Source organism: Raphanus sativus, chromosome 3 (genome assembly GCF_000801105.2).
Source record: "Raphanus sativus cultivar WK10039 chromosome 3, ASM80110v3, whole genome shotgun sequence".
Taxonomy (NCBI): Eukaryota; Viridiplantae; Streptophyta; class Magnoliopsida; order Brassicales; family Brassicaceae; genus Raphanus; species Raphanus sativus.
The window spans coordinates 11416714-11431990 of NC_079513.1; the positions used below are offsets into that span (position 1 = coordinate 11416714).

The 15277-nt window shown below is 33.0% G+C and overlaps 1 protein-coding gene across 1 annotated transcript; it reads left to right on the plus strand.

The window, feature by feature from the left end:
- Positions 1 to 911: 911 nt before the first annotated feature.
- LOC108845144 (uncharacterized) lies at positions 912 to 5141 on the plus strand. Its single transcript, XM_057005916.1, has 7 exons — positions 912 to 1822; positions 1911 to 2508; positions 2646 to 2787; positions 2836 to 3301; positions 3387 to 4187; positions 4230 to 4481; positions 4567 to 5141. Exons 1-7 carry the CDS (start codon positions 946 to 948, stop codon positions 5139 to 5141), a joined length of 3711 nt encoding a protein of 1236 aa, XP_056861896.1. The 5' UTR covers positions 912 to 945.
- The last annotated feature ends 10136 nt before the right edge of the window (positions 5142 to 15277 follow it).

A 15277-nucleotide genomic window follows, 5' to 3' on the forward strand; every position in this document is an offset into this window, starting at 1 on the left:
ATTTGTCATTGATAAATTTGATTTTTGTTACCCAGGGATCATTGATGCCGATAGCGAACAAGTCTTTGACTGTTCTTCTCTAGAGAACACTGATACAGAAACTGATGACTCGGATTTAGATGATCATATGGATTTTGAGCCAGAGGTTGAACCAAACGAGAGAGAGAGAATAGCACCTAATTCAGAGCACACGGATGGTGTTGTAAAGCCACGAAAAGCAGCTAAACAAAATATTTTAGTTGAAAACGGTAATGAACGTCTGTCTTTTCATCTTTAAAGAACACGATTTTATAGCAGTATACTGTCTTATGTACATATTTCTATTTTGATAACAAATTATTTTATTTGTAGGCTACTTAGATGAAGGTGATCCGGACTATACGTGTTCTCATTGTGGTGCTATCATGTGGTATGGAGAGCGGCTAAACAAGCGTAGAAACGCAAAGAATCCTATATTTTCACTATGTTGTATGCAAGGACAAGTGAAATTGCCTTTGCTGAAGGAACCACCAACAGTTCTAAAAAATCTCTTGCAAGGAGATGACCCAAGGAGCAGACATTTTCAGAAACATATAAGGCCATACAATATGGTTTTTTCCTTCACTTCTCTAGGTGGAAGAGTAGAGAGGTCTCTGAAAAAAGGAAGGGGCCCTGATATGTTTCAGCTTCAAGGAGAAAATTACCATTTATTGGGTGCTGGTATAACACCACCTGATGGAAGTGAACCAAAGTTTGGACAGCTATATATAGTTGACACAGAGAATGAAGTTGAAAACAGGGCAAAGTGTATAAGGTATATAATTTTTCGAATCAGTTAAAATATATGACCTTTTAATTTTTTAATTACTAACATTTTGTCTTTTTAAATGGTTTGGTAGCTCTGGAAAACATAAAATTCAGGTGAAGAAAAAGGATCATCTCAGAAAAGATATTATTGAGACTTTGATGAAGATGTTGAATGAAGTCAATCCATATGTTAAAAAGTTTAGATCAGCAAGGGACCGCTTCAACACAGATCCTGAAAATTCTTTCCATATGAGGATTGTTAGTGAGAGGTTAAAGGATGGAAGGACATATGACACACCCTCAGCTTCAGAGGTTGCTGCGCTGATTCCTGGTGATTTTTGTCTTGATATGGACAAAAGGGATATTGTTCTACAACATAATTCTGGGAAACTGTTGAGAATTAACGAGATTCATGCTTCATATCTTGCACTTCAGTATCCGCTTTTGTTTACATATGGTGAAGATGGATTCAGACTTGGTATTAAGAAAGGAGCAACAGCAAAGACAAAAAAACATAAGAAGCCTAATATCAGTATGAGGCAATGGTTTGCTTTTCGTCTCCATGAGCGCAACAACGAGTCTCACGCTCTCCTACATTCTAGAAGGCTATTTCAGCAGTTTGTGGTGGATGCCTTCACAACTATTGAGTCTAATCGGCTGCGATATTTGAAGTTAAACCAGCCTTCTTTGCGATCAGATAGTTATGACTCCATTAAGGAGTCTGAGAACGCAAGCAAAGTGGATATGAGTGAGCAAGGATCTGAGTTTACATTACCAGCTTCATTTGTTGGGAGTCCTAGATACATGAAGAATTGTTACTTGGATGCTATGGCAATATGTAAGCATTTTGGATTCCCTGATTATTTCATCACTTTCACATGTAATCCAAAATGGCCAGAGATCACGAGATATGTTAAGGCGAGGAAGCTAAAGGCTGAAGACAGATCAGACATTATCTGTAGAATTTTCAAGATGAAGCTAGATTCGTTGATGGATACTCTGACCAAGAAAAAAATTTTGGGAGAGACTCACTCATGTAAGTGAAACCTGTCTGAGCTGTATATTTAAATGGTTTTCACGATTTAATTTGATAAAATTATGACTAATCTTTTTTTTTGGAACAGCTATGTACACAATTGAGTTCCAGAAACGTGGTTTGCCACATGCTCACATTCTCTTATTCATGAAGAAGGCAAAGAAGCTTACAACAGACGATATTGACAACATCATCTCTGCGGAGATTCCTAACAAGAAGGAAGAACCAGAGCTGTATGAAGTCATTAAGGATATGATGATTCATGGTCCATGTGGAAGAGCTAATACAAATTCTCCATGTATGGAGAATGGACGCTGCTCAAAATCTTATCCTAAATCATTTGCTGAGAAGACCACTATCAATAAAGAAGGATTTCCTGTGTACAGAAGGCGTGAGCAGTCAGAGAACTTTGTTATGAAGAGTGGAGTGAGATGTGATAATCGTCATGTTATTCCTTATAACCGGGAATTATCTCTTCTTTACAGAGCTCATATCAACGTAGAGTGGTGCAACCAAGTTGGGTCTATAAAGTATTTATTCAAATACATTAACAAAGGACAAGACCGTGTCACAGTTGCGGTTGAACCCCCAGACAACTTGGTTGCAAGTGAGTTAGGAGATGTTGAGCTTACTAAGGAGAAGCTTGACAAGAAAAGGAATGAACTCAAGGAATTCTTCGATTGCAGGTAATATTAGCAATGTGTTCATAAATTATTTAACACTTCATTAATTTGTCCCAAATTGATGAAAAAAAAAATTAATGAACAGGTGTAGTTCGTTTGGTATAAGACTTAGATTTTGATGTTTATTTTTTTTTTTTCAGATATGTTTCGACATGTGAAGGAACATGGAGAGTCCTTGCATTCCCTATTCACTATCGAGCAACTGCTGTTGAGAAGCTTAGTTTCCATCTCCCTGGAAAGCAAGTTATTACATTCAGAGGGAAAGACAAATTGAAAAAGGTTGTCACCCGGAAACTCATTGAAAATACAATGTTCCTAGCTTGGTTTGAGTTGAACAAGATTGACTCCTTTGCAAGAACATTGACCTATGCTCAGATCCCGAACTTCTATACTTACGACAAAAAGGCAAAGAAGTTCAACAGGAGGAAACGTGGTTTTGCTTTGGGGAGGATTAACTATGCTCCAAGGACCCAGGAAGATGCGTATTACTTGCGTGTATTGTTGAATATTGTCAGAGGACCAACCAGTTATGAGGACATTAAAACATACGAAGATGTTCTCTATCCGAGCTACAAAGAAGCATGCGGGGCTCGTGGGTTATTAGATGATGATCAGGAGTACATTGATGACATAGTAAGAAGAAGTTTTGATAGCACAGCAAGTGAGCTGCGTAAAGTGTTTGTGATGATGCTTATGAGTAACACTTTATCTAAGCCGGAGTCAGTTTGGGAAAACACTTGGATGTTTTTGTCTGAAGATATTGAGCACTCTATGAGAAGGAATTTTAATAGACCAGGTATGCTTTTATTTTTCGCAGAGATTCTTCAATTTAGATACATGAAAAGCGTTTCCAGACTTATATTTTTTTGGCTTTCTTCGCTTTTTCATGCTCATTATAGGTCTGTTGCTGAGTGATGACGACAAAAAGAAGTATGCTTTACTGGAGATCGAAAAAAGCTTGAAACGAAATGGAACTTCTCTAGCAAGATTTGTTACTATGCCTAAACTGCCAAAGACAAGTAGCCACGATTCAAACGTCTTGGTGTTAGATGAACGCAACTATGATCGTTCTGCTTTGTTAGAGACTCTGCAAAATGATCTACCGAAGATGACTTGCGAGCAAAGAAAGATATATGAGGAGATTCTTTCTACTGTTAATAAAGGAGATGGTGGAATGTTTTTTGTCAGTGGTTTTGGTGGAACAGGAAAAACTTTCCTTTGGAAATTGCTTTCTGCAGCTATCAGATCAAGAGGAGATATTGTTCTAAACGTGGCTTCCAGCGGCATCGCATCACTGCTGTTGCCAGGTGGTCGGACGGCTCATTCCAGATTCAGTATTCCTCTAAATCCGGACGAAACTTCTACATGTACTTTGACGCATGGAAGTGACCAAGCTAATTTAGTGAAAGCATCTTCACTTATCATCTGGGATGAAGCACCTATGATGAGCAAATATTGTTTTGAGGCTTTGGATAGAAGTTTATCTGATATTGTTGGCAAACACGACACACAGCCATTCGGTGGGAAGGTTGTTGTTTTTGGTGGTGATTTTAGACAGGTTTTGCCTGTTATAAATGGTGCTGGTAGAGCTGAAGTAGCTATGGCCTCACTTAACTCATCATATCTGTGGAAGCGCTGCAGATTACTCAAGCTCACCAAGAATATGAGATTGCTATCAGCAGGTTTGTCAGTAGCAGAGGCCAAGGATCTTCAAGAATTTTCAGAATGGATATTAAAAGTTGGTGAGGGTAAACTATCAGAGCCTAATGATGGTGAGGCAGAGATAGAAATTCCAGATGAATTTTTGATTAAAGACTGTAATGATCCTATAGAAGCAATTTGCGAAGAGATTTATGGCACAGCAACTTCATTGCATGAAAAGAAAGAGCCAAAGTTTTTTCAAGAACGAGCTATCCTCTGTCCAACTAATGAAGACGTTAACAGAGTTAATGAATATATGTTGGACAAACTACAGGGTAAATTTCTACACATTCATCTTCTCATTTCGCCTAAAACATATTTTTAACTCTGATTCTTCTAATTATTTTTATAAAATTTCAGGTCAGGAAAAAATCTATAGCAGTGCCGATAGCATTGATCCGTCTGATACAAGTTCTGCCAACAATGAAGCTCTTAGTGCTGATTTTCTAAACACAATTAAGGTTTCTGGTTTACCAAACCATAGTCTTAGACTAAAGGTTGGTTGTCCTGTTATGGTTCTGAGAAATATAGCGCCTAACGATGGCTTGATGAATGGGACGAGACTGCAGATCACTCAGCTAATGGATTTTATGGTTCAAGCTAAAATATTAACAGGAGAGAGGGTTGGGGAGACAGTTGATATTCCTAGATTGCTCATAACCCCATCAGACACCAGATTGCCTTTCAAAATGAGGAGAAGACAATTGCCTCTTGCTGTTGCTTTTGCAATAACAATCAACAAAAGTCAAGGCCAATCCCTATCTCAAGTAGGTCTTTATCTACCAAGACCTGTTTTTTCACATGGCCAGTTGTATGTGGCTATATCTAGAGTGACTTCCAAAAAGGGATTAAAAATTCTGATTTTAGACGAAGATGGCAAACCACAGAAGAAGACTATGAATGTAGTTTTCAAACAAGTTTTCGACAATCTTTAACAGATGAGGTAATACAGTAGGTCTATTTCTAAGTTTTTATGTCTTTTCAGTTTATGTTTTGACGTGTTCATTTTCAAAAAAAAAAACTTTTCGGCATTTTCTATTGTAAGGAACTACAGAATAATACTTATAATGATTTTTGATTTTTGATCTATGCAGGTTTCAGCCGTACGTTGGTTATCTATGTTGGATGAATGCTTGCTGGTTCCCAAACTTATTTTTTTTGTATAAAAACAATGTGCTTTTTTATAGACCAAGTATTTCATTTCAATAAGAGGGAGATGGATTTTCATTTACACATACGCATGAATTGTGTGTGGATTCTATGTGGTCATTCAAAACAACATCGAATTAAAGCCACAGTTATATAAAATTGAAAACGCTTAGCCATTTTTTTCAGATGATCTAAAGTAAAAAAAAATAACTATCATCTTAAATCAATTTTCCCTAATCTAAAACCAGGGTACCTTAGTCTAAAAACTTATTCTCTACTGTATAATTCTTTTCAAGTTACGCATATAGCTACATTAGATCAGTAATTACTAACCGTATTATAACTGTGTTGTCCTCTAAGCATTGAAGTCTTCTCTTGCTTCTTCATAACTGGTACCTGCTTCTCTCCATCTCTAATATCATTCCACAAAAACAATAAACCGACAATATCAGCATATGTTCATTCTGCTAAATGAATATCTAATTTTCCTACTTATGTTAACTAACTGATTAGTGTGCCTTCCCTTTGTTATATCTCATCTCTCTGTCTCCTTCACCATGACTCTCTCAGAGATGTTCTATTTATGACTTTCTCCCGGTCCTTCTGACTCCTTCACCATGGCTCTGTCCGAGTTGTCGAAGCTATACATATCCTATAGAAAGCTCTTCGAATGAATCCCTTACACCATTTTAAAAATAAAATCAGAACAAAGACTATAACACAACTAAGATAGAATAAAGAGTCAATTCTCAAAGATATGGTTCCAAATCAACAATGTCAAACCTCAGAAGCTAACATCAAGTTTGAACCTTAAAAATAACATAAAATATGATAATTGTCGTCTAATACACAATTTCCAGAAGGAAATTGAAAAAAGTTTCGGTCTTTACCTGACCCAGAAGCTCAACCTTTTCCAAAAGAAGATCTTTCTAGCTCCATCTGCATATCCACCGACATCTTCCATAGCAAGTAGTAAGACCAACCATGCATCATTTATGAAACTTGATGTTCTGATCGACCATGCACCGACACCTTTCTTCAACATGACTCTGTCCGAGTTATTATGCATAACCTATCCGATAGAAAGCTCTATGTATGAATCCCTTACACCATTTTTATAAATAAAAGCAGAACACAGAATATAAAATAAAGGTACCTTTATATGTATATACTGAATATGGAGATGTCACATTTTTTTGTTCTCCGTTCGTCTTCTCCTTTCAACATCTTTGAGAATTCTTCGCTGTACAACAGCTGACAACTACAGTTTTCAGTAACACATTATTATATGATGAACAACTAATATAGAATAAAAGTCAATGCTCAAAGATATGGTTCGAAATCAAAAATCTCAAACCTCTGAAATCGAAGAAGCACTTGAAGATTAACTTGCGATTTGCAGAGAGAAAGATATTACGGCAGGAGGATACGAGGTGGAGAGGAAAGGTGATGACGAGGAGGAGATGAGTCTGACGGAGACATGGTGGAGATGGCTGACGGATGGGAGATGGCGGTGGTGAAGGCCGTGGTGGTGATTGCCGCACGGAAGTGACCAAGCTAACATCAAGTTTCAACCTTAAAAATAACATAAAGTAGGAGTATAAGATACAATTTCCAGAACAGAGACCAAACAAAGTTGAGGTCTTTACCTGAACCAGAAGCTCAACCTTTTCGAAAACAAGATCTTTCTCCGACACAATCAAAGACCCACCATGCACCCATGTTGATTTTGCTGTCTTCATCTAGGTTGAACCCTTCTTTCAAATTCGTGTGTTTTAGACTTTTCTAATGCCTAAGACGAAACCTGAAGTCGATCTACTCAGGGAGATAACTGATCTGTCGAGATAAGAAGAAGAGATTAAACTGGAGATTGGTTAGAAATAAAATAAAATCGTTTCATCTGATTTAAAAAAGAAAAGGTCTATTACCTGAGAAAAACTACATAGATTAACCCGGTTGATCGATAAGTGAATGATTTCATAAATTTTGATTCTTGAAACGATTTGTGTTCTCCTGTTAAAATCATCGACAGAGAGATCGAGAGACAAGATGGAGAGATCGAGAGAGAAAAGAGAGAGACCGACATAAAAAAAAGGTTGTTTACCTCGATGTAAACGTTTTTTAGCCTATATGTTTGTTGTTTTCCCGGAAAAATAAATTGTGTGGGCTAAAAAAAATTGATAATTGTCAAAACATTAACAAACTGGCCCAATTTTAAATGTTGGGCTTCCTAAAAATATACAAATCTCTATTTTCTAAAGTTTTGGTACATGTTCATTAGGATCTATTATTTTAAAATCATATAATTATAAGTTTAAAGTATACTTTAACTAATGAAGTTTTAATATATTTGAATAAAATAACACAATAATATTTCATACTTAAAAAATTATAACCTTTACAAGATAATATTTTATAATAACACACTGAACAAACAAAATAAAATACATATAAAGATAATGTCAAAAATGTGAAAATGTAAAAATTATGTTTAACATATATTAATTAATATATATACACCCGCGCGGGCGCGCGGGTCAAAAACTAGTAAATGGTTAAAGAGGAAGCCATTTGAATGGAAATCCAATGCTCATTTTATTTTCAGCTCATTTTGTTTGTTTCAATGTACACTATTTTTTTTGTGTGTGCAATGTAATGCACTTTTATTTTCATCGCTTTCTATTAGTTTATTTATTTTTGTGGTATAAGACTTTCAATCTTAAAATGTTCAAATATTGCTGTAAAAAAATGTTCAAATATTAATTGGGTATTGGAAAGTAGATTGTGTATTAAAGGGTGGCCAAAATAGATTATGTATTTTTATAGAAAATGACAACTAGATCATATATTTTTGGAAACCTTTTCAAGTTAAAACTAATGATGGCTAACGAATCCGTTTAACGGTTTAACGTTGTTATTTTGACAGTATAAAACTTGTAATTTAAAAAGTAACTAGAATTTGAACCCGCACGTCCGTGCGGATATTTTTCTTTTATAAATGTACAATTTTGATATTGTCCTAAACGTTTTAAATATATTATTTACATTTTAATATTTTATGTTGTGTAACTTTATAGTTTTATTGTTTAGATTTCTTATTCGATAATTTATCTTATATATTTTACTTAGTTACTAATTGTTTTTGTATACGATACATTTTAAAATAAATTTAGCTATACAGTAAATATATATATACAAATATTATAGTATAGCTAAAGTTTTTATAAATGATGATCTAATTTGTTAGTCCACATCTGAGGTAAAATTTGTTTAAGTAAAATCATTTATTATGGCACTCATATATTTATATAGCACTATAGCTATGAAAAGACTAAAGTTATTTATATTATAAAAATCATATAGCTGTATAAATATAATTTACCAATCATAAATTCATATTAATAGTCAAAATGGAAGAAATGTTGTTGTATATTTCTAAAAATCATATATAAATATAATTTACCAATCATAAATTCATATTAATAGTCAAAAGGGAAGAAATGTTGTTGTATATTTCTGACGCACCACAACTAACTACAACATCTATATTAGGCTTTGAAAAGTTTAAATGCAAGAATAAATAAAAAATAATTAAATACAATAAAATGTTGATAGTTTCAAATGAATATAAATAGTGAAAGTTTTTTTAACGAATGTATAGTAATTAGGATGAAACTAATTAATGTTGTTAGCCATAAAAATAGGAGTGGAAAATTTGAAATATTAAAAGTAGATTAAGGAAACTTCAAAGAGATATTATTAATATATATATCTAGTATATGAATAGGTCCAAAATTTAAGTGACAACATTATAAATAGATAAAAACAGGACTCTGTTTAATAGATTAGATTTATGTACTAATTGGGTATCAAAAAGTAGGTTGTGTATTAAAGAGGATGTCAAAATAGTTTATATACTAGGATATGACCCGCGCCTTGCGCGGCGTGAAAGAAATAATAAATAGTTTTATGTAGATAATATTTAAATATATATATATATATATAATAAAACATAAACGTAAAAATGGAGAAATTTTAATATACAATTATTAAAATTCACACGTAATTATTATATATAGTATGCAGCCTTAAAATATGATACAAATTGTAAAAAAGAGAACACCAAAATATGCATTAGAGAATTCAAATAATCAACACTATGTCTTATATTGAAATGTTGAGGGTCGACATATTTGAATAAAATAAGAATATAGTATGGGTTTGTGTTCGTAAATATAAAAAAATCTATCTAAATTTTGGAATATATTTTTTACTTAAAGATAAGAAGACATAGTTTCATTATTAGTTTGGGGTGAGGATATTGGACGGCCCATTGGCGTGTCCATTAGTTAATAAAACATGAGATGTTAACTTTTATCATCATGTTTATACAAAATTAGTTGTGAATATATGAAAAAAAGAGGATTTTGTTTATAGAATTATTGTTTTGTCTATAGAATTATTGATAGACTTATAATAAAGGTCTTTAGCCAAAAAAAACTTATAGTAAAGGTTTAACAATTAACTTCCAGCAGAAAAAGACATAAAATTTTGCTGAAATTGAGTAATATATATAGTAGCCTTATTTAAGTGCACGTAATTGATTGTAATTGATCCATATATGACAACTTATTATATTGTCTTATAGTAAAATGCGAGTAATTATAGGAAACACTATATTGGTGTGTATTGGAAATTCATCTAAAACAAATCAATCAGAAAGAGGAAATATAGGAAACAGATGGAATACACAGATTTATAACTCCATTCTTGACGTGGATACAGCCCACATGCTATTATTTGCTCTAACAGAAAAGTACTGGCTCTAAAAAGTTTATTTTCAAATACATGCATTTTTTTTAATATACAATTAGTTATGTGCGATGGTAAGTTAACTTCGAGAAGAATAAGAAATTTCAGAAATCTCAGAACAATATAAAAGTTAACCATGTGTCAGTTGGTTAAATTAAGTCACTTCAACTTCCCTTAGATGATATAAAATATAGACAATGCAAAATAATATATACATACCAATGGCAATAATCGTAACAAATCTAGTCTTATAAGGGTTGATATAAAAAGTGACTGAGGACGAAGGAGAGTATGACACGTCTTCATAATGGCAACACCGTAAATAGTTAACTCATTTAAGGTTATTCTCTCAAATTGCTTCCTTTTTAATAATAAGGGATTATTATAGTAAATGGAAATTAGTTCAGGTATTTCTAGAAAATTTTCCTTATCACTAATAAAGATTTTGATTGGTGATACGAAAAGAACAGTCCTAACATGTAAACTCCAAATTCACACAACAATCCAATCTGAAATGTCCTAGAGGCACTAAACAGCAAACACATCGACCATTCCTACTTGAATGAACTTTGAAGACTAGCCAATACTATTTGAGAATCGCGAAAAATGCGCAAAGAAGAGTGTATTGGATATGGAGATTTGAGATAGGAATGGGATAATTTATTGCATTGACTCCACAAGATTGGCAAGTTGAAAGGTACAGACAATCTGCCATATTTTTGATCAGTCACTCGTCAAATCATCCCTTTTATTTGTTTGTTTATTTCTCTTTTGTTTTTTTCGAACTAATACAAAAATCCAAACGAATTTTCTAAACATCTTTTAATATGAGATTCCAAAGTTTCAAGGCTTGTTTTACAAGTTACAAGTTCTTAGTACATTTTTTGGTAAAATGTATTACCAATTTTTTTTCGTTTTTGACAAAATTACAGAAGTTAACAAGAAGTAGAGAATCGAAAATAAATTCCTAAATTCAAATTCAAATTTAGCTATAACAGGGCCGACCGACAACAACCAAAACTATTATCGCCAAGGCTTGGCCAAATCAGCATCAACTTCTTGCCGCAAAAGAAGGAGTCAAGTTCAACCGAAAGCCGGAATCCAATAATTTTGGATTCCCTGGTTATCCGAGAATAACCCCAACCCACATGGTCCAACCCGAGAATAGCCCACCTGAAAATAGTTTGCTGAAGGCTTCATAGCACCCACCCACACAAACGGAGAGTTTAACACACCCACAACCAAAACCTAGCATTTATTAGACCAGGAGACGAACTGTACACGATGCCATTCCGAGAAAAACAGGCTGCATCCTCCATACTCCCTGTCGAGAGCCCAACCTGCACATAATTGCCACGCACATCACTACAAGAAACTCAAGCAAACCTATGTGATGTTGGGATGTGAGCGAAGACCAAGCGTTAAGATGTGGCGGTCAAAGACTCAAGAACCACCACACGCCCGTAATCGCCAAGAACCGACAAACTGAGCGAAGAGCCATCACTTTCCTCAGCAAAGACGGGAACTAGAACCAGGGCACAATCCTATACGGAGCAAGAACCACGAAAAGGAAGTCCGAAGGTGAGGAGGCAATGCAAGCGACCACTGAAGCGGCATAAACGACCGTCTTTTAAACTGCTGACAGGACCTATGCGAGCCGGCCACTCTGCTCGAGTACCAAACTGCCTGTGTGCTCAAGCACACAAACTTGCCGCCGTGGTAAAGAAACCCACCAGCACACATCACGCTAAGGAGAAGAAACACCCAGGCTTGATGAACCGACAAGAGACACCCTCCCGAGTGAATGATCACCTGGACCAGAAGCAGCGAACCCCTGAGATCAGGAAAAGACACACCATCCCTTCTTAGTACATAATATTTTCCAACGGCGACTGGTAGTCTTTTTTACTTTCTCTTTTCTGGATAAATTATGGAAAATTGGTCTGAATAGGCATGGAATAAGACATAATTAAGTATCTAGCTAAAACAAAAACATCCTCCACTATTTCTATAATATATACAATATTGTCCCTCCTTCCCGGTTAATACGTGCACAAAAATTTTCTTCACTTTACTTACCACCATTAATTACCACTACCATTGATGTATGTTAGTTGAAACAATATATGTTATTTCGTGTGTTACTATTTTATTTAGTTTGTTACTATTCTATTTTAATAATACTCTATTATTATGTACTATTTTCTTATTTTGATATATGGGTTAGGGTTTATATTACTTTTTAGGATTTAATGATTAGTATTTTGGGTTTAGTTTATGAAATGTTTGGGTTGAATTTGAATAATATGTAATCATAAACATCTCAAAATTTGAATAATATGTACTATACTATTTCGTTTGTTACTATTCTATATTGATAATGTTTCATGTTATGTACTATGTGCATTTATGATATTTGGATTAGGGTTTATATTTTTTTCGGATTTAGTGATTAGTGTTTTGAGTTTAGTGTATAGAAGTTTTGGGTTTACATTGGGGTAATCATTACATTTTTCCTTGCAAATATCAAAATTTGAACAATATGTACTATGCTATTTGTTTGTTACTATTCTTTTTGTTATGTTGGTGTTTAGATTTACGGTTTATATTTTTTTTAGGGATTAGTAATTATGTACTACATTGTTAAATTATCTGTTCATAAAAATTATGTTTATGCTATTTGTTAATTGTGGATATACATAGTATAATATATTTAAATCATTTCATGCTTTCATTAATATGAACTATATCATTTATATCATGTTCTATTCTATTTATATAATAGCATTACAGTCACTATCAACAACTCTTACCGTCAACCGTCTTATAAAAAGGAGATAACCAGAAGAAAAATGGAAAAATGATAGGAGATCTAATTATGTCTACATCAGTGCCATATTCTTAATTTTTCTTTCAAATTTAGCTATTACACCAATTAGCCCATAAATTATTGATGGTATAGGTCGAACAAGAAAACGTTCAAGTTCATTCAAACAATGATAAAACATTAGCTAAACATTCTTTACATGAAATATGAGAAATTCTAATCGATATTGCATTCATGATATTATTAAAATATTATTTTGATATGGGTGTCATTAAAGTTTGTATATGCTAGAAAATAGTATTATTTGTGGGGGCAATTATGAATTATGTAATGACTATATATATATATATATATATATCTATTCTTCTAAATTTACATGCCCATTTCCTATTATTTATGCGATCAAATAATTAAACTTTGTTTCCTGTTATATATAGAAAGTTAGAAACATACATCTAAACGACATCATTTTCTTATAATTTGTCTTGTTACCTCGGCTCGTACTGCATAGTTCGTTGGAAAAAGCTGCCTGTGACATTCAACTCAAATTATTTCCTTGCATTCCACAACTGGAAAAGATCAGAATCGTGTATTAAAGCGTGGCAACTGTCGTATCATGGCAATATGGCATACACTGAAAATATGTCATGGCTTAATTTTCGTTTAAACTTCGATATATTTATATGATGAAATTTTTTTTATTTTGAATCTTCTCATTTTTCTACCAACGGCAAAAGATAATTAATCTAGAGTTTAGACTTTAGACAATGATGATAAAGTCTTGTAAGAAAAAAACTATTTAGAAGTATTCTCGAATCCAACACTTGAGAGAACTAATGAACTATCTTTTCAAAAAAAAAACCTAATGAACTATTCAAATTACCTATTTATTTTTTGATATATCTATGAAACTATGTTGTTATTAATGTTTTTATTTTATTAACTTCAAATTAACCCAAGTTCAAAAAAAAAACTTCAAATTAACCTAATATCGGCAGACCAGCAGTAAATTACTATATATCAGTTTTATAGCAGGTATTGATTTTGAAAATTTTATGTCAATCAACAATTTAGTGCATAACTGTTGAGAAGGCTAAGGCCATCTTTAATCCATTTTTATTTTAGAGCTTTTCTATTATAGAGGTGCAGATTTTGTTCCACTGTGTTCTTTTATAATAGAAATTGTTTATATTTTATTTTAAATTATATGAATGCTCTATTTGCCTCTATTTAAAAATGAAAAATAAAATTTATCTATTCATACACAATATAGCATTCTTCTATTATACATGAACACATTGGAGCAAAACTTTACATTTTTTTAGATTTTCTCAATTATAGAAAAAATAGGGGTGGATTGGAAATGTTCCTAGTGGCAACAACTCAAGTTGATTATATTCTCAAGTTCGAGTATTTGGGAAGGGATGGATCACACTTTAACAAGTACTAGATGAAAGCGCGGGTTTATGTTTGGTGAAAATTTTATATAATCACATTTATATAATCCGTCTTGTATATGTATTTATATAATCCATCTCATATATGTATTTTATATCCAGATTTATGTTCGGTAAAACTATATTATACATGTATTTTTAGGTTTTTAATTTTGAATTAGATATTTAAAATATAAATCAATATAACAGTTTTACAGTTTTGATCGGTGTTTTGAAATTCGATTGAGACCTGCGGTTGAACGGATTACCGGTTGATCAAAGATAAATTCAGTTCGGGTTTGAAAAAAAAACAAAATTTAAAAATCCAATAAAAACTATTAAAATCGAAATCCAGTTACCGGTTGAACCAATAAACAATTTTTATTTTTTATAAATAATTTTTGTTAGATAGTTGGGATTATATTTAGGAAAAAGCGGTTTAAAACCAAACCATTAAATAGTTTGAGAAAAAATGATGCAATTTCAAACATGTCCGGCTGGAAAAATATTAAAATGATGCAGTATCAAACACGGAATAATCACATACCAAAATTGAATTAGGAAACCGGTGGTTAATGACAAACCAAAAACAATTAAAAAAGAAATCAATGCAAAATGTCCAAAATGTCATTAATGAATGCAAAAGAAAGCCTCTTTAATAGGAATAAACAGAGTAAAAGTCCAAATGTGTTTGTACTTTAATAGTATAGATTACCGAAGGTTGGAGAAGAAGATTGAGATTATAGGCAAATTGAGGCTAAATTCCTTCTTGCCGAAAAAAATGCCGAGAAACATGATTCAAATCAGTAGGCGCTAGTTTCCATTGAGGTAGCAAAACTGTACTTTG

Excerpts from the sequence above, each read along its gene's own strand:
- LOC108845144 (XM_057005916.1), top strand. The coding sequence starts at position 946 with ATGAAGATGTTGAATGAAGTCAATCCATATGTTAAAAAGTTTAGATCA. Across the intron at positions 1,823-1,910 it reads TTTGGGAGAGACTCACTCAT|CTATGTACACAATTGAGTTC; the intron begins GTAAGTGAAACC and ends TTTTTGGAACAG. Across the intron at positions 2,509-2,645 it reads AAGGAATTCTTCGATTGCAG|ATATGTTTCGACATGTGAAG; the intron begins GTAATATTAGCA and ends TTTTTTTTTCAG.